We start from the raw sequence: 19,721 nt of genomic DNA, 5'->3' as shown, positions 1-19,721 counted from the left end.
AAAAGATAAAAAAATAATTAGAGAAAGAGATTGTTAAAACAGACAGAGAACAGAAAGAATCGCTTTGTATATAAGCCAACGAATCCAAAGCCTATAATTCTGGAAGAAGAGAGACGAGAGTAAAAGCGAGCGAGACAGAGACAGAGACAGAGACACAGGAGGACCTCCGCGACCGACGGCGACCGGCTGTTTTGGTGGTAGCGCTCTCGGGCGGACACAGAGCTACGGCCATGGCAGATTCTAACGACTCTGTTTCCGTCAACATGGAGAAGATCTATCTCGGTGGAACGGTTTGTCTTAATTTCATTCGTTTCTTGCTTTTTTCCACCAGGGTTTTCCTTTAATGGCTTGATTTATTGTGCAGTTGAATCGTTTTTTGTTTCTCGGTTCTTTCTTTTTCGTCGATGAGAGATTTCAGCGGGGTTTTTTATTCCTCTTAATGATTTGATGGCTTAAAATCCCGTTTTCTTTTGGCTGTGGGGCTGGGGGTTCTTATTATGGCTGAAGTGTCTTATGGCATTCTATAGCTTTGTTCGGATGTGAATATAAAGGAGAAAATTATTTGGGGATTATTACTTCCCCACTTTTTTTTTTCCCGTTCCGATCTGGAGTTCATTTCCATGGCTTGTTTGACCGAGGATCTTCCATTCATTAGGAAGCTATTAACAATTAAGTCCAACCCTTCTTCCTTAAATGAATGAACTAATTAATTAAGCTAGGCAATGGGTTAGGTTTTGAGGCTACTTTCTTGATTCAGGGATCGGTGGTTTTTCCTACTTGTTTAAATGCTTGATGTGATAACGATGGGATTTGATCATTTCCTATTTCTAGCTTCTGGGGTCCTTTTTGTTTCCTTCCAATTTTTCCTTCTCTTTTTTGTTTTCATTATGTTCTATGTCGTCGTTATCTAGGCCTTGACATTTTTAAACCCTGTTATTCCTCCTATTCAATTTTCTTTTTACCTCTTTTGACAAAGGGTTTTCACCTGGTCAAGCTTTTATGAGGATTAAGACATCTTGTATCTCTTTAATTTGTGTTTTTTTCAAGGATTTTTAGTTTTTCAGTTGGGGTTTTTTGAATTGTTTGTTTGAACTTCGCAATTATCAATGAGTTTGAAAATGGTATTGTTTTTGTTGGATATTTTTCCATTTGCTTTCTTGTAGTATTGGTTGCTTATCTTAGTACTTAACTTATCCCTTGAGGATATGATCGTTAATCGCTGAAAGCCCATTACTGAATGAACCAACGCCTTACCCACTTTTTTGCTTCTTATTTTTCTTTTTGTAATGAAACTTTATTTGTGTTGATAGATATGGTTGCTTATTTATCTTGGCTGTTGTCATAATTTTTGAGCTAATGATAATTCGAACGCAGAAATATACATTCGTGTTTTTGCTCTACTTTTATAAAGCTGTACTAGATTGAAGGAACAAGTTAGCTTGGGCATCTTGAAAGGAAATGCACATGGGCTGTTCTTTTAGGATATAATAGGCTGGAAATGTTGGACTATTTGAACTTTTTTCCTTCCGAAAGGGCTTCCTTTTTACTCTCCCATAGCTCGTACAGGAATAATATGTGATTGGGAGAGACAACTACAAGATGTTTCTTCTTTATATTCTTTTTGATTTGAGTATTTTGATTCCCCCCGATACTTTTCATATCATCTTGCTGATCAAATGCCACTCATGTCATTCACAGGAGCATCATATACGAACTGGCCAGGGTTCTGTGTCTGTTATAGTTTGCGGAGACCAAGACAAGCCGCCACTGATTACCTATCCAGATTTGGCTCTAAATCGTAAGTGCTTGGAGTTATCCGTTCTTCTTAGTCGTCATCTAAGATGCATTAATATGGATACTAGACACAAATCCTGTGACAGGTTAGTTTGTAAGTATCTAGGGCACGAACATGGCAAAGACACGTTTACTTAAATATACATTTAACATTTTTACACCAGAAGGAAATTCGAAGTCCATATGTTTATGTATTTATATGCTTAAAAATATGAATTTGATGTATTTTGCACTCAAAATACATCATTATATGTCTATTTAGTATACTTAACAAATGTTCGACCTAGATTGACTTTGTACAGCCAGTATGTAACTCATTTATTGTGCTAACAAGTGTTCGATATGTGTCCAACAAATGTTGGACTTGGACAAGTGAGCTAAACTAAAGTGTTTGTGTTTCATACGTCATCTTCAAAATATGTGAAATAACTTTTAAGTGGTTTCTTTTCACTGAGTTTTGCAGATATGTCGTGTTTTCAAGGATTATTCTTCTTCCCTGAAGCAGCTTCTTTGCTACTTCACAACTTTTGCATCTACCATATCAGTCCACCAGGACATGAGGTCTGTATTATTGTTGAGTAAATTTGTGTACGTGGATAACTGTATCTGCTTCTGAATATTATATTCACATAGCTTCCTTTTTGGAACTTTACCAAGAGTTCTTGCAGTTAGGAGCTGCTGAGATTTGTCAGGATAAGCCTATGCCCTCTGCTGATGATTTAGCAGATCAAATCCTTGAGGTTCTCAACTATTTTGGGTAATTACAACGCATCCTCTCACGACTCCTCTTTAGAATTTTGATATCAAAGCTTGTATAGTTGATTTTGAAATGGCTATTTCTATTACAGACTTGGTGCAGTGATGTGCATGGGGGTAACAGCAGGCGCTTACATTCTTACGCTTTTTGCTGTACGTTCATCTCATTGTGAAGCTCAATGAAAAGTTTTTTTTGGTCTGACCAATTTATTATTTTACAGTTGAAATATAGAGAACGTGTTCTTGGTTTAATTCTTATATCCCCCTTATGCAAGGCTCCGTCTTGGTCCGAGTGGTTCTATAATAAGGTAACCTTTTCAAGCGTTGTTATTCTTCATAGATAGAATTACGTTCAAGCTTTGATGCATGTTAAATATCTTCTATCCGTTGTACTTGCAGGTAATGTCTAACTTGTTATACTTCTATGGCATGTGCGGGTTGTTGAAAGAGTGCTTGCTTCAGCGGTACTTCAGCAAGGTTATATGATTTCCATTCTTAAGAGTTAATTCACTTTTCTGTGTTCACCTTTGATATTGTTGTGGGTGACTGGATTCATGAGATTGTGTTGTAACTTGCAACAGGAGGTCCGTGGTAGTGCCGAAGTTGCAGAGTCCGATATAGTTCAAGCTTGTAGAAAAGTATGTGCTAGTTTGTCTGTTGTGTATCCTTTTCCGTTTCTCGAACTTTTCTCGTTGTTGGTTCAAATTTTGGGTTAGTTTGATAAAGATGGTATATCTGTTCTGTCAGTTGTTAGATGAGAGACAGAGCAACAATGTTTTGAGGTTCCTCCATGCAATTAATGGGTAAATTCTTTTCCCATCTCTACCATTCGTTCTGCTCATCCACGTATATGTCAATCTGCAACGCAACCTTTTTTTCCCTTTTGCAGAAGACCAGACATTACTGAAGGGTTGAAAAGGCTCCGGTGTCGCACTCTCATTTTCGTCGGGGATAGCTCGCCTTTCCATTCTGAAGCACTCCACATGATATCAAAATTGGACAGAAGATATAGCGCCTTGGTTGAGGTATGACATGGTAGTAATTGAACTCTCTGCAGCCATAATTGCCTAGGCTTCGTTAAATAATTAATCCGAGGGGGGGTGATTCATGCAGGTCCAAGCTTGTGGATCGATGGTAACTGAAGAGCAGCCACACGCAATGTTGATACCAATGGAGTACTTCTTCATGGGATATGGGTTGTATAGACCATGCCAATTCAGTGACAGTCCACGGAGTCCGCTCAGTCCATCTTGCATCTCCCCAGAGCTCCTTTCTCCAGAAAGCATGGGATTAAAGCTAAAACCAATAAAGACCCGCATTTCTTAATCGTCGAGGAGGGACAGACAGAACTGGAAAAGGAGGAGGAGAAGAAGGGGCTGAGCTAAGGCTAATGCTTCGCTGTGATTCGAAAGTCTGTCCGTCCGTCCGTCCGTACGTCTGTAAGTTTTTTCGTTTCCAGAATTTTGATTTGTTGAAAGGGCGTTTGTAGATAGGGAGAGATGTGAGTGAAAAAAAGCTTACAATGATGATGGGTAAATAACTATAGGGAGGAGGACATATTCATTCTTTTGTAGTCATCAGACATAAAAGAGATCATATTCTTGAACTCTTTGGATTCGTATATTCTTCAATCTGACCAAAATATTTATTTATTCTGACTGAGCTGCTGCATGCTACTCTTCTTCTTCTTCTTCTTCTTCTTCTTCTTCTTCTTCTTCTTCTTATGAGTAATATCATCGTTTTCTTTCATTCAGCAGGAATTTGTGTGTTATCTACTAAGCTATGTTCTGGGTTCATCTTTAGTTATATTGGTGTGTAGGTCTGTTTTATATTGGAATATAGATTGAATGAGATGGAGCCTGAAAATGATTGAATTGGCTAGCTGGGAATCACTGAACGAGGAGTTTTTGCTTAATTTTTGCCGGCCTTCAACGTGATTTCCGCTTTCTCTTTTAAAAATAGTTGTGAAAGCATTCATGTTCGGTGCTTGTTGGCTGTTATTATTATTATTATTCCCTTTATTTATGCGGCTGTCCATAAAGTCATGAGCATCATACAGGTTCTTATTGTTCCCTATTGATTGCTCCCAACACCATTTTGGTTTGGTTTATTGATAAATTTGTGTAATTTGTTAAATCATTACGTACTTGGAAATATAAAATGAAATGGTTTTTTTTTTTTTTTTTTTTCGGTCTGCCTTGAGTTGAATTAAGAATTAAGAGTGTGTTCTTATTAAAGTAGATATAACTATAAAGAAGCTTAACCAACCCTCAAGTCGTATTTAAAGTTCCTTATATATGTTATTCGTACTTTTTAAATCATCAAGTCGTATTTAAAGTAGTAGGTTGGGTTTGATTGTTGACGGAATCTAAGAAGTGAAGGTCTAAAAGCACCGTTACCACTTGTATTCCATGCAGTTGAGGGTTACGGTCAAGTTTGTCCAAAACATGTTTATGGCTGCATAATAGATGTCTCAGTCTTGCTTGTCTAAGTTGGTTAATAGAGACGTCAACCAATTAAGTGGGGGAGAATGTCACGGTCATGCTTGTCCAAGGCACGTTGTCTATGGCTGCATGACAGATATCTCGGTCTTGCTTGTCTAGGACGTGTTGTCCATGGTTTGCATGCCCGTTCCAAACTTTTTTTATGCTTTCATCCTAGATAGGTCTCTAGCATTTCATATTGGTTCACCAAAATCATGTCTATCCCCGCTGGGGCTAAAATGCTCTAAAAATGTATTATAGGAGAATATGATTAGTTGTCACTTCTTCCTCCGAAGAAATCAACGTTATATGACTATAAGCATACAAACGAATACCACGACTTAAATTATATGATATTTAAGTCGTGGTATTCGTTTGTATGCTTATAGTCATATAACGTTGATTTCTTCGATTTTTCAAATCAGTTTCCAATGTATTTTCTCACGCACATTTTCTAAATATTTTCTCGTAACGTGACTCGAGACCCGCACATACGCCGACATTGTTCGCGACGTCCGAATTTCTCAAGATTGACTTGTTCGCTTGGTTAGAACAAGTGTAGCACAATCGCTGTCTCGCTATCACAAGAACACAATTGTGACAATGAGCATCCCCTTGTTCATCTGCCAAAGCAACAAAAGAAATGAGAAACACAATTTCGGATGTCGGAATCTGTTATTTAATAATATTCCTAAATTTTATTTCTTAAGACTAAAATTAAAATATACATAATTAAAACAAGAAAAGTGTTTTATAAACTGAAAATATATTTAATAAATAAATATATGCACAAGAAACAAAAGATGCAAAAGTATAATCTGGAGGAGAATATTAGTTTTTCTTTTTATGCATTCTTCTCATACTCATAGAATCAATTTCTATTTTTTTTAAAAAAAGGAGAAAAAAATGGAAGGCTAACATTCCATTCCTACCTAAAAAGAGTGGAATAATTTTTTTTTTTTTTTTTTTCATTAAGGAATATAATTGTTGATATGGACAGTAAAAAAAAAAAAAACATAAGTGCGGGCAGTAAGGTAAAAACATATTTTTGGATGACTCAATCATAAAAACTTCATGATTAAACGTGTTTTATATCATAGACATGCTTGTTGCATACTCGTTGCATGTCAAACCTCTTGCATTGTATCATTTTATCGTTTTCCTTTACTGTTTTCTAGAGTAGAACGTTCCGATATAATCATGTCTATGCAAGATAGTCCTAAAACGCCTTAGAAAGTACTATAAAGGACCGCGATTAATCTATCAATTTTTTCTAGTGGAAGTTATATGTTATGTATGTCGTTGTGTTGCTTTTTTTGCTTATAGATTATAACATTGTTTTCTTCATTTCTTTCAATTTTGCTTTCAAACCCTATTTCTAAAATCTCTCACTGCCCCTATTTTCTAAAACCTTCTTAAACAAAGGCTTGGGTATAAGTTGTTAAGTAGAAGGTGACACGATTTTGAGTTGACTCACTCACTCAGTAGTGAGAATGTTTCCGAGGTCGTATCGATTGGTTGAGAGGTCTGAAAGAGAACATTGAAATTCTTCTATAGCTGTGATAAATCTGGATCGTCACCGCAGTAGAGTTTAACCACCAAGTTCGGGATGGATTGGTGCTCATGAGCTTAGTCTTACTTCACCGTCGAGAAACGAAAGAAGACTACAATCGCTTACAAACGTCCTGTAAGAGTGCAGTTGTGACACGTTGCTTGGAATCATTCTATGTTAGATAATCTCTTGAGAATTTTTATAGAATGCATGTGATTAAAGACAAAAACATCTTAAAAAATTCGTGTTTGTTTGTGAAAATAGTCATCATTTTAGAAACCTAACATAGATCTCTCGATCTACTTACAGCTACCTAGAAAGTGGAACGTGCCGAACCACATATTGGATTACTCCAGTGCGGCACGAAGCCGCTAACGCCAAGTCGGCTCCTATGCCATTAGCTATGCGCTGCTTGGCCTCGACACAGTGAAAATTTCGTACCGCGATGCAGGTAAATATTGGGACCATCAATATCGAATCTAAATTCTGAATCGTAGTTTGACTATCAATTCAAGATCATAATTAATGAAAAGTAATAAAAATAAACAGCAGTAAGACAATAAATAACATTAGCAGCCAATGGGGACAACCTTGGATTTCATTGTGCAAATAATTATTCAATAGGGACCTGATTGCAAAGCTTTGAACCCCACTCCAGCTCGCACAAAAGCCTTCAAAGCTTCTTTATTATCGTCCCATTTATGATGCTCTGTCCTCTGCTTCCTGTCGTTTTCCTTAACCTTCTCTTTTCCAAAGCAAATCATTTTTTCCCCATCTTTTTTATTTATAGATATCACGAACTCAAAAGGATTTTATTAATACAGTCAATCCACCTTTTGTTCTTCACAAAGACAACGTTTTTTTATAATCCAAACACAAATACATAATAATTTGGGTTTTAACTCAGCCGATTTAAATATATAATTTCGATTAAGAAGCTAAAGTTTTGATTTCCATTGATTTAGTTGTTTAAGATCCATAAAGCTTAGATTTTGTGAGAATAAACTCGAAAATTAAACAACCCTTTGTCGAGTTTAATGGGAACAAAATGAGATTAAAAAATAATACCAAAAACTTTGTGCAGTGTTTTGGCTTTTGGATTTCTTAGAAAGAAAGCAACGTCAATTGACTCGTTTCATTGGGATCAAAAGTCGCTTGGAACTTAGCTGCTGGATTCATCGATGAGTTTTTACCACATAATCATTTGGTTAACCCAATCCATTTATTTCTTAGCGTCGTTATTGTTTGGCCCTCACAAAGCGTGGCTTCAAGAACAAAAATAACGGCCAAATGGGTAAAAAATTAGCTCAATTTTACTCGTTAAAGTATGTGGGCTGCGTGAATTTCACATGTAAAAAGAGGGCCCGCACTCACTCTACTTTCTTCTTTAAGCTCCTTTTTCCCCATTTCGCAAGGCGAGCAAAAGCACATCGGTTTCTGAGCCATTTCCTTCGCTGATTTCTCTGCTCATTGCTGCAGTATTGTGAATACGGAGTACCCTTTAATTTTTTTGTTTTCCTGTGTTCAGTGTCGGTTTCTTTTTGGGGGTTTTCATTTCAGGGGTCTTCTTTAATGGAAATTTCTGACATGGGTATTGGATTTTGATCCTCAAGGTTGGGAACTGAACTGGGTTTGTGGATTTTGTGAGAGTTTTTGAAGGGTTTATGGAGAAGGGACATCTTGATGTGGCTGGGAAAGTGGTGGTGGTCGCCATTAAAGCCACCTCCAAGGAAGTTTCTAAGACTGCTCTGGTTTGGGCTTTGACTCATGTTGTTCAGCCTGGAGATCATATTAAGCTCCTTGTGGTTATTCCTTCTCATCATTCAAGTAAGATTCCTTTGAAAATTCTTAGTTTTTTTGTAGATTTTGTTTGCCTGAGAAGGAAATTCTTAATGGATAAGTTTTCAGACACGTTTCGATTGCATTTATGATGTCCAGATGAGAATTCGTGAATTTCTGCTACATAAATGATTGTCTCAGCAATTATTTTGAGTGACTTTATGTCTGTAGGGAGCTAGATAATCCTTGATTCCTCACAATCAAACATTCAATAACATATTATTTCCTAAAACATGAGAATCTGTGGCTAAAATGGATGGAAATTTCGCATTATTTGAGAACATTTTCTTGAAATTTCCAGTGAAACTACTATCCCATTGATGATAATGTCAACTATTCATGTTCATTACTATGATGTCTGTTCTTTCTGTCTTTTAGTTGTTAATCTTTTCCCCTCTTGACTGTAATAGTTTTGATGGAAAATCTGACCGTTATAGGTAAATGGTTGCGGGGGTTTTCCCGATTTACGAGCGACTGCGCGATTGGTCATCTTAGAACACCATCAGAAACCCTTTCAGATCAGAAGGATGACATTGTGCATTCATGTTCTCAAATGGTTCATCAGCTTTATGGTGCTTATGAACCACTGAAGGTCTGTTCAATAACTTGTTTCCAAAGCGTTTTTTTGTTTAGTTCTTGCTCCTCGTCGTCTACGAATCCTCAAAGTTGTGGATTCTTGTTGCAGATAAAAGTCAGGATCAAAGCTCTTTCGGGTTTGGCTCGGGGTATCGTGGCTACTGAAGCTAAGAAAGTTCAATCAAACTGGGTGATATTGGACAAGTAATAGATATCATGTAAATTTTGTCTCTATTTTCGGCATCCATTCATATGAACTGTGTGCATTTTAGGCATTTTAGGCATATCGTTGTGTACTTTTAAAGTTTTTCTTTCCCTTTTGTTTGGTTCCCATTTGCTCATTCTTGATGTTTCATAATTATGGATAGGCATTTGAAAGATGAAAGGAAGAACTGTTTGGAAGAGCTGCAGTGTAATGTTGTTCTAATGAAGAAATCTCAGCCTAAGGTTCTTCGTTTGAATTTGATGGAATCCCCTAAAATCAATACTACTAGAGAAGCTTGGATATCATCACATGAATTAGATGTCTCTCAGAAGTGTCTGAAAAGCTATTTCGATGAATCGGCTGCATTTAGGGGGCCTGATATGACTCCTGTGAGTACCCCTGATGTCGAGTCACCCCTTACGATAACTGATGTTGGGACATCGTCGATATCAAGCTCGGATGTGGGCAGTTCATCTTTGTTCTCTGGATTTTGTGGCAGCTTGAGAAATGAATCCAGAACAGCAGCTGAAGGTGGGAGAAATTTATCTGGATCCGAATGTGATTCTGAGAACGAAAAGCAAACTCCATCCGTTTCATATTTCCAGCGCTGTATGGTTGATATTATAAGTTCGAGGCGTAAAATCCAGCAACACGCAATGGAAGAATCACAAAATGTTCATCATAGACCTCCAGCTTCAACACGTCAAGGTCTGGTCAAGAAAATGTCAACTCTTTCTCAAGATCCTAACACCGATGCGGTGAGTCGAAGTACTAATGTTAGCTCAAGCAGAAACATAAGGAACACGGTTTCGTTATCCAGAAAAGCACCTCTAGGCCCTCCTCCACTGTGTTCAATGTGTCAACACAAGGCCCCTGCATTTGGGAATCCTCCTAGATGGTTCACTTATGCAGAGCTTGAAGTTGCTACGAGCGGATTTGCACAAACGAATTTTTTGGCTGAGGGTGGATATGGGTCTGTGCACCGAGGCATCTTACCCGATGGACAAGTCGTTGCTGTCAAGCAATATAAACTGGCTAGTACCCAGGGGGATCAAGAATTTTGTTCAGAAGTCGAGGTCCTAAGCTGTGCTCAACATCGGAACGTCGTGATGCTCATTGGATTTTGCGTGGAGGGTGGAAGAAGGTTGCTTGTTTATGAATATATTTGCAATGGATCTCTTGATTCCCATCTTTATGGTAATGTCTTGTCTCAAAAAACCTTGTTGTTTTGTTGATGACATGTATCCATCTTTATTAACTGCCATGGTCAATCTTTGTAGGACGAAATCGGGATCCGTTGAAATGGTCTGCACGACAAAAGATCGCAGTCGGAGCTGCTCGAGGTTTGAGATACCTTCACGAAGAATGTCGGGTGGGCTGTATTGTGCACCGTGATATCCGCCCAAACAATATCCTCCTTACTCATGATTTCGAACCACTAGTGAGTCAAGCTCTCATCTTAATCCCCAGCTGTGCGTTTGATTAACTGCCATGAGTTATCCTACGGAAGGAAACCAAAGAAAATCCTATTTACTCTAAGATGCATTTACATTTTTGGATTAGCATAAGAATTTTTCTGTTTGAACGGTAACGGCCCAAGCCCACCGCTAGTAGATATTGTTCTCTTTGGGTTTTTCTCAAGGTTTTTAAAATACGTCTTCTAGGGAGAGGTTTCCACACCTATACAGAGAATGCTTTGTTGCTCTCTCCAACTGATATGAGATCTCACAATCTACCCCCTTTGAGGCCCAGCGTCCTTGCTGACACTCGTTCCCCTTTCCAATCGATGTGGGATCTCACAATCCTCCCCCCTTCGAGGCTCAACGTTCTCGCTGGCACTCGTTCCTCTCTCCAATCATTGTGGGATCTCACAATCCACCCCCCTTTGGGGCCAACGTCCTCGCTGGTACTTGTTCCTCTCTCCAATCGATGTGGAATCTCACAATCCTCCACTCTTTGGGGCCCAGCGTTCTCATTGACACTCGTTATTCTCTCCAATCAATGTGGGGTTTCACAATCCACTCTCCTTCGAGGGCCAACGTTCTCGCTGGCACACTTTCCCCACTCCAATCGATGTGGGGTTTCACAATCCACTCCCCTTTGGGGCCTAATGTTCTTGCTGGCACATCGCTCAATGTTTGGTTCTAATACCATTTGTAACCGTCCATGCCCATTGCTAACGGATATTGTCCTCTTTTGGACTTTCCCTTTCGGCTTTCCTCTCATAGTTTTTAAAACGTCTGTTAGGGAGAGGTTTGCATATCCTTATAAAGAATGTTTTGTTCCCCTCTTCAACTGATGTGGGATCTCATATGAACAACCTATATCTTTGACGTACGAGCGTCGTCTCTCAATCAAATAAAAATGCTTCTGAAGTGTGCTGTTTTCGGGTTTTTTTGGTTAATAATTCAAGTAAATAACATGCAACTTTGTTTTCGAGTTATAGGTCGGAGATTTTGGGCTGGCAAGGTGGCAGCCTGATGGGGATCTAGCAGTCGAAACCAGAATCCTGGGGAGATTTGGGTAACCATTTCAATTCTCTCAATCCTTCCATTCTCATTACACAAACTATATCAATCAGAAAAATAAAATTGCAAAAACTTTGCATGCTTAGCTACCTTGCTCCAGAGTACGCACAGAGTGGCCAAATCACAGAGAAAGCCGATACGTACTCATTCGGTGTAGTCTTGCTGGAACTCGTGACTGGACGTAAAGCGATTGATTTAAACCGTCCCAAGGGCCAGCAGTGCCTCACTGAATGGGTAAGTCTGTCTCATAAGCAGCAAAGTTAGTTGTGTTTCATTCTCAAAATACCATTCCTGTTTTCTCATTTGAATTCATGAGTTGTTTCATGTTCGAATCAGGCACGAAAGCTATTGCGAAAAAACGCAATCTCTGAACTAGTCGATCCATGCTTGATGAACTGTTATTCGGACGAGGAAGTTCACCACATGCTGCGATGCGCTTCCTTGTGCATCAAACACGACCCGTACATAAGACCGCGTATGTCTCAGGTAAAATTCAAGCGATCGCCAACTTTCATCCGAGAAGCACAACCAAAACACACACACACACACACACACAGACACGATCATTCATCCAAGGCATTCTCAAAGTGTTTATACTACCACCCTTTAATGGCATCTCGGCTTCATGGTTGTTGTAGGTGCTTCGGGTTTTGGAGGGCGATATCGTTTTATAATCCAGCAGCCATGCAAAGGAAGCCTGCAGGAAAATTTTGCAGAGTTGTTGAAGTATATGCTCTGAAATCAACGCTCATATAGCTAAGGGGATGTTGGAGTGAGGTCTATAGCTTTAAGTAATGTGTAATGTAAATATGGGGGTCAAATTTTTGTACCATAAAAAGTGTCTAGATTTGGCTTGGATTAGTTCCACATAAAAGATACTTGTATGATATTCTAATTATAATTAGGCTGAATATATGTTATTATTACTATTATTATTAACTTTCTCTATTTTTTAGTTCATTTTAAATTTTTAAAAAAGATTAAATTTATTTAATTTTGTATTAATAATAATATTTAAATATAAAAATGGAAGTTTAAAATTTTATTAAATAATTTTTTTTTAAGTTAAGGGTAAAATAGATACCAACGAAATTTAGTGGGTAAAGTTGTAATTCAACTTATTTTCTTTTTTAAACAAAAAAGAAAAATAATTTGCGGGGAGAAAGATCTTGGCGCCGATTTTAAGAAGACTGTGTCGGGTCGTAATCGAACGCTTTCTTTTCGGAGTCTCCGGCAACTGATTTTCGTCGAGGAAGAGTCAATACTCCCTCCGTCGCTCTCAATTTCCCGCTGATGCAGTCACTTCTCAAAGCTCGCCGCTCATTTTGCTCACTGAATCATCTTCGTCGCTCATCAACTTGTTCGCATCTCTTACACTCTGTTACTGTAACTTCTCTTCTCCTTTCCCTCCTTCTCTTTGCTTTGTATTGAGCTTCTAGGTTTTCTTATTCTATGTTGTAGTCATTTTGGAAGACGAAAAATCGGAAACTGCCATTGAAAGAAGCTCTACGTTCATCCATCCAACCGCTGTCGTACATCCGAATGCTGTAATTGGCGAGGTCATTCATTTTCTACTGAACTGTCTTTTATCGTGTTGATGTTAATCTGAATCTGTTTAATTGACGACCTGGTTATGTGTTCAAATGTTCATGATTCTGTTAATTTTCAATATCTCAGCGCTTGTGCTTTCTTCAGTCCCTTTGTTATTAACTAAAAACTTTCATTAAACCGTTCATGTGATTATTTTCCTTAATTTCGGTATGTGTTGTATTTGGAATGCACAGGGAGGATTCACTCGCATGGAATATCGATGGATATTCACTACTTTTGAGTTGAGAATCTGATGGTGTTTTTGTACTTACTTCATGTTTATCATGTTATCACTGGCATAATAGTTTGGTTATCTTAATATTTTCAATATATATATCTATATCTATATCTATATATATTTATATTTACTACACATTATCAGGTTAACCATGTCAATAAATATTTAATGCAAAGTTGCATAAACTATTCTTAAAAATATATACATCACAAAATGTGTTTAAAAATGTAAAATGCATAATATTCATTGTAAAAAAATTTGTGCATTATGTTAATTTTAAATTTATTCTGTTATGCAGTACTTGTGGTATATACATTTTTTTTATTTAATATAAATGGTAAATTTGTTGTCATAATACAAAAAACAAACATAACTTTCAAAACATGTCATGAAACAATTTAGTAAATCTTGATGATGATAGGTTAGGCAAAATTTCAACAGAATTTACATTCCAAGGAATAACACATCTATATCAATAGGAATTTTAAGAACTTAGAAGTCAAGTAGTGAATTTGATGATGTGTTTACATTCTTGCTACTGTTTTGTAAATAATTGATTCAATCGATCTTCCTTATGTAACAGGATGGATATATTGGTCCATTCTGTACTGTGGGGGCCTTTGCAAAGCTGGGAAATGGTTGTCAATTACATCCTGGAAGCCACATTTTTGGGTGCACAGAACTAGGGGATCGATGTGTCTTGATGACGTGAGTTAGAGTTTTACCAGACATCTTTTATAGTAATATGCTAAGGGTGAATTACACAACTTATCTTATTGTGTTTATTCTGCAAACATGGTCAGGCAGTGGCGCAATAGTTGGTGAGGACCTTCCTGGTCGTACGGTCATTGGGTGTAATAACAAAATAGGTCACCATGCAGTGGTTGGCATTAGATGCCAAGACATGAAATACAAGGTTGGTATTTCAATCTTACATTTTTCAGAATTATCAGTTGGATAGATAGGTGTAAAATTTCATTTTTGGTTTGAATTATATTCCGTTAGTGCACTGTTCTCTTTTTTATTTTGCCTAACTTGTGCACCATATTACTGTTTCTTATGATAGTAGATTTGCTGAAATGAGATAGAATCAACATATGATAAACAATGCTGCTGACAAGCAAGTTAACTTCCTAGTAATTTTTAGTATATGGCTGTCTAATTAAAATTCTGATGTACTTGTCTCATAGAATGATTGGCAAAATCTTTGTGGAAGCTGAATGCATATAATAATCAATTCTAGAATTTGGTAGACTTGACATTTACCCAATTCTAAGCTGAACTAAATAGAGTGCGGATGGTTCTCTGATAAATGTTCTTTATTTTCTGCATTTCTCAATCATTTGTTCTGTTATTTGTTTTCCATATTCCAGATTGTCATTTATTTTCTTCTAAGCAGTAGGTGGCTTAAATCAATGCTGATAACCAATTTTAGATTTTCTCTTCTCATACATGTCATTATTACCCTGGATAAGATAACGTTCTTCATTTTTCTGTAAATTTGAGATTCTTTTGGACTATTTGCTGATGAATGGGTGTTATTAGATTATTAATGACTTAATTTTAATGTTATCAGTAACACATGCATCCATTCCTGTGGATTATGATCACTATTACGGGCTTAACTTAGATATTGTTATGAGAAGCCATGGTGACTATTGTCCTAAAAGAGGATCTAGTTGCTCTTAATATGAGATTATTTTTCATGACTTAGCCAGGGGATGAATGCTTCCTTGATATTGGAGATAACAATGACATAAGAGAACATTCATCAATCCACCGATCTTCGAAGTCAAGTGATGTGACGGTAAGATCAAATTGCTCTGAAGAGACTTCAAATTTTCTCTGATCATTAGAATCTATATTATGATCCGTAGCTTTTTTTTTTAATCAGGCTATTAGTGACAACAATCTCATAATGGGATCCTGTCATATTGCTCATGATTGCAAGATCGGGAACAACAATATTTTTGCAAATAATACTCTTCTAGCCGGCCATGTTGTAGTGGAGGTTGGATGTCTCAATCTCTTTTAATTCTTATCTTGCACAAAGTAACATCTAGTGTGGTTAACGAAGTACTAAGGGCTCTTGTTGTAGGACTACGTTCACACAGCAGGCGCCACTGCAGTTCATCAATTCTGCCATGTTGGTTCTTTCTCATTTGTTGCTGCGGGTTCGATGGTATTATCATTTTTCATTTTATTACCTTTGCCACTGTACACTAATTATTTTATTAGGAATAATGTGTCGGATACTTCAACATTGCTCAACTTTTTGTAACTTATGATCTTGTCAGAAGAGCTTTGTAGCAACGTGGTTAGCATGCTGATCTCCTAAACACAAACTAATTTGTCCAGTTGTTTACTTGAATGTTGAACATATTTGTTTTTTTTTTGTTTTTTTTTTTTTTTTTTTTTTTTTTTTTTTTTTGTTAAGAACAATCCATAAAAAATGCAGTTCTTTATTTACAAACCCAATTTCATTTAATAATACTACATGCATGAAGGTTTCCCAAGATGTACCTAAATATATGATGGTGGCGGGAGAAAGACCAGAACTTCGTGGTTTGAATCTAGAGGGACTTCGGCGCAATGGATTCACGGTGGAAGAGGTTGCACTTTATTTTTCATTATGATTTTATTCAAATTTACTAGCATCATTTAATGATTATATATGGAAAGGCTTACCATATATTTTTGTCCAAGGATCCAGATCAATGGCTTGAGATCTGCTTACAGGAAGGTATTCATGCCTACTGATACAAAGTTTAAAGGGTTGGAAGAACGTCTCGAAGAAGTGGTATTGCACATCTCTCTCTCCTAAAGACATAACCACAAACTAATGTGAACCTTTCTTTCAGGAGCAGAATGAAAAATTGGCTCACATACCTTCAGTGCATTCCATGATTCAGTCTATTCGTGCCTCGTTTCAACAAAATCGTAGGGGCATATGCAAATTCAGACTATGGAATGGCATTTAAGTAAGATTGTGCTCGCCTCTCTAAAAAAAACCACTTTTCCCTTTCCACGCACACTTGCAAATTATTCTACTCATTGTTCCTGCATATATAGGCAACAATTTGTACTATTTTATCAAATTATCAAGCATCGGTTTCGAAGTTTAACTTTGCAAAAATCAATCAGGATGCTTTAGAGCTTACTTCTGAACCCAAAAAGAAGAAGAAAGAAACTTGCACTTGTGGTTGCGGATGTTAGTTCTCTCTTCTGGCGTTCCAGTCATTTGCACACTTTTTGCTCTCAATCGTTGCTTCACATTTACTGTCGACTCCACGAGATACTGTTAATTAGTGGGTTATTCAAGAGCCTTGTGACATTTGTGTGATCTTTACTTTTACTATTCTGATAGAACTCATTACATTGAATCAAGCGTATAATGGTTTGCCCAACAACAATTTAAGGATTGCTCATGTTTCCCTTGCCCTCTCTTTGGGCCTTTTAAGGATTGCTCATGTTTCCCTTACCCTCTCTTTGGGCCTTTTAAGGATTGCTCATGTTTCCCTTACCCTCTCTTTGGGCCTTTTAAGGATTGCTCATGTTTCCCCTGCCCTCTCTTTGGGCCTCTTTGGACATGTTCGAGAATAATTTTGGAATGACAGAAATCACTTTTGAGAGGTTTACTAAAATGTTTTGGAACATGTCCTTCATCTCTACATTCATTTTTCCATGATCAAAACTTACTCAAAGTTGTAGAGAAAATTGGACATTGAAAGTCAATTGTACAATTTTAGTCATGTTCCTTTTGGGCCAATTTTTTCTATTTCATTCCAATCAGCCCTCAAGAAGAAGAAAGTTTTGGCTACCCTACCAAACAGATTTGACTATTTTGCTTCTACATGATAAACTAACTACTGCTCTATATGCCCTTTAGAAGTTGCACATGAATCTCCTGATGGGAACACAAATCTGCAGTGCTGTGGACAATTTCTTGGTAATAAACACAAAAGAATATGAATGTTCTTCAAAACTGTCTCTTTCTCTTTTTGACGATACATTTTTATCTCTTGAATGTGCAGGTCAGCTCCCTGGAAAATGGAAAGGAAAGGAAAGGAATGGAACTCTTCAGCTTGACCAAGGTTGTAGGAAATCCAAAGCAATCTTTCAAAGGTAACAACCTCTGACTTTGAAAAATAGTTCTAAAAATACACAAAGGGGAAAAGGAAAAACGAAAGTCCTCTCTAGACAGCATCTTTTTCAATTGCATCACAATTATATATAAAAAAATTCTATCCTTTCAACATAAATTAAAGAGAAATGATTAAAAAAAGAACACCCCCTTATGAAGCTGAGAAGACACACAAACTTTATATTATAATGTTATTTTATATATCCCATGATGTTGAAAGTAACAATTCTTTAACCTACCATCATTCAAACAATATGCTTTCCTGCCGGAATTATACTTGGATATAAGAATATAATAAACTTTATTTTATTTTATATAATAAAGAAGAAACTAATAATGCTACTGCCACTTTGTCATTGCTCCATGAATAGTACAGAAATATGACAACAAACATGCATAATGCTTGTACATTGTATATTGTCAGTTCTGAATTTGGATCATGATCAATGATGTAATGTTTTTTTTTTTTTTTTTTTTTCTCGAAATAGTCTTTCAAATTTTCATGAGGATCTCTATTTTCCCTGGTCCGTCCAACACCCCATGATCATATTCTTTGAACTAATATTTGAAATTTTTTCATGATTAAATTTGAGGTGTAATTCTGTACCATTATGCCTTTTTTTCATTTCTCAAATAAATACATATTTTAATAAAATATTTTTATTTTGATGTTAATTAAGATTAAACCTGTTTTTTCAATATTTTATTTTAGTACCACGGTTTTAGTGTTCATTTTGTTCCCTATATCCCTTATTTTCTTAGGCTTTGTTTCATGATTTTAGCATTTTGCTTGATTTTTATTCTTCATTTTGATATTTTCATGATTTTACTCGAGGAAAAGTGATTTCAGGGATCTTTCGTAAATTAAATGGGATGAGAATTTTGAACAGGGAGGAATAAAAACTGTTTTTTCTTTTATGGTTTTTTTGTTTTAAATATAAAGATTATGGTAGACAGCATCAAAATAATTGAATCAAAACCCTAGACCTAACTTAAAAGACATTTCTTTAAACAAAATTTGAAGGCATAGTTTGAGATATAAAATAGGTCACATCAAAGGTGAAACTTCATCTCTTTTATTGACATTATGTCACGTTGCCACAATATAATGACAACGGAACTTTCTTTGATATCATAACAATGAACAAACAGAAAGAAAAAACATAGACGAGATCATAATTGAGCAAAAAGTGTTATAAAGATGAAATGGAAGATGATGGAGGGAATATAATTGAGGTACAAAAGAACGTAAGAAAATGAGTTTAGAAAAGCAAAAGGTTCTCCACCATACGCAAATAGAGATCCTCTGTTGTGAATGTGACCTTTGTGGAAACAATGTCCATTCTTTGCCACTTTTTTCCCACATTCGAACTTCTCCCTTCTCTTCTCTCATTCAACATTTGTTTTCGTAACTCCATTGGTTAGAATATATTCAATCTTTAAATTTTTATTTTGACTTTTATAACTTTAAACATATTTTATTTTGTTCCTAAACTTTATACTAAAATTGAAATGAAGCAATTGAATTGATGATTGAATGATATGTATGTTATATGATCCATAATATATTTTTGTCTTCTTTTATTGTTTATTTGGTAGAAAAGATTCCTATTTATGATAAAAGCCAAATGAATAGATCTTAATTCAAGTGTTCCATGAAAGCTCAACAAAACAAAATTTCAAGATGTTTAATTTGGGAATAATTATTTATTTCCATGTGGAGTTTGAATATAATATATGAAAATAAAATTTAAAATTTGAGATATTATTATTAACATTAGAAAAAGTTAAGTAATCATTTATAGGGATAATAATAAGAGAAAATAATTAAATATAATATAATAAAACAGCCATTGACTTTTGAAAAATAAAACATAAAAAGAAAATTTCAGAAAATTTTCTAATGAAACAATATAGAAATTTCTTTTCAGTTCCACTTTTTATAAAAATAATTTTTTTATTAAAAAAAAAATCCATAATTAAAAGAATGGCATCCAATCCCCTAAAATTTATTTC

At 36.2% G+C, this 19,721-nt stretch overlaps 3 protein-coding genes across 10 annotated transcripts; all 3 read left to right on the top strand.

The window, feature by feature from the left end:
- Window positions 1-67: 67 nt before the first annotated feature.
- On the top strand, window positions 68-4,226 carry LOC111497573 (protein NDL1-like). The gene is made up of 11 exons (XM_023148402.1): window positions 68-290; window positions 1,699-1,798; window positions 2,258-2,355; window positions 2,463-2,551; window positions 2,643-2,703; window positions 2,772-2,858; window positions 2,950-3,027; window positions 3,132-3,188; window positions 3,298-3,353; window positions 3,440-3,575; window positions 3,664-4,226. Exons 1-11 carry the CDS (start codon window positions 231-233, stop codon window positions 3,874-3,876), a joined length of 1,035 nt encoding a protein of 344 aa, XP_023004170.1. The 5' UTR covers window positions 68-230; the 3' UTR covers window positions 3,877-4,226.
- A 3,760-nt stretch (window positions 4,227-7,986) lies between these two features.
- LOC111497565 (inactive protein kinase SELMODRAFT_444075-like) lies at window positions 7,987-12,671 on the top strand. Of its 2 annotated transcripts, none has more exons than XM_023148379.1 (9): window positions 7,987-8,412; window positions 8,835-9,016; window positions 9,110-9,204; window positions 9,369-10,402; window positions 10,486-10,646; window positions 11,652-11,728; window positions 11,820-11,967; window positions 12,070-12,219; window positions 12,372-12,671. In XM_023148379.1, the coding sequence occupies exons 1-9, from the start codon at window positions 8,250-8,252 to the stop codon at window positions 12,405-12,407; spliced, it is 2,046 nt and encodes a 681-aa protein (XP_023004147.1). In that variant the 5' UTR covers window positions 7,987-8,249; the 3' UTR covers window positions 12,408-12,671. The 2 variants fall into 2 exon arrangements, with proteins under 2 accessions (XP_023004147.1, XP_023004157.1); XM_023148389.1 differs by having other exon boundaries at window positions 7,988-8,412; window positions 8,862-9,016.
- Window positions 12,672-12,875: 204 nt separating this feature from the next.
- Window positions 12,876-18,171, top strand: LOC111471815 (probable acyl-[acyl-carrier-protein]--UDP-N-acetylglucosamine O-acyltransferase, mitochondrial). 7 transcript variants are annotated; one of them, XR_002715262.1, is made up of 12 exons: window positions 12,877-13,093; window positions 13,195-13,292; window positions 14,145-14,269; window positions 14,369-14,477; window positions 15,276-15,368; window positions 15,456-15,572; window positions 15,660-15,743; window positions 16,069-16,173; window positions 16,275-16,361; window positions 16,423-16,542; window positions 17,451-17,510; window positions 17,596-18,171. XR_002715262.1 is itself a non-coding variant. In XM_023117498.1 (11 exons), exons 1-10 carry the CDS (start codon window positions 13,027-13,029, stop codon window positions 16,540-16,542), a joined length of 999 nt encoding a protein of 332 aa, XP_022973266.1. In that variant the 5' UTR covers window positions 12,876-13,026; the 3' UTR covers window positions 16,706-17,205. The 7 variants fall into 7 exon arrangements, 5 of the variants coding, with proteins under 5 accessions (XP_022973266.1, XP_022973270.1, XP_022973277.1 ...); XR_002715259.1 differs by having other exon boundaries at window positions 17,418-17,510; XM_023117498.1 differs by lacking the exons at window positions 17,451-17,510; window positions 17,596-18,171 and adding an exon at window positions 16,706-17,205 and having other exon boundaries at window positions 12,876-13,093; window positions 16,429-16,542.
- Window positions 18,172-19,721: the final 1,550 nt, after the last annotated feature.

The sequence above is a fragment of the Cucurbita maxima genome, unplaced genomic scaffold (genome assembly GCF_002738345.1).
Source record: "Cucurbita maxima cultivar Rimu unplaced genomic scaffold, Cmax_1.0 Cma_Scf00002, whole genome shotgun sequence".
NCBI lineage: Eukaryota > Viridiplantae > Streptophyta > Magnoliopsida > Cucurbitales > Cucurbitaceae > Cucurbita > Cucurbita maxima.
The sequence above is the reverse complement of the archived record's forward strand: the minus strand, read 5'-3'. Positions and strand labels throughout refer to the sequence as shown.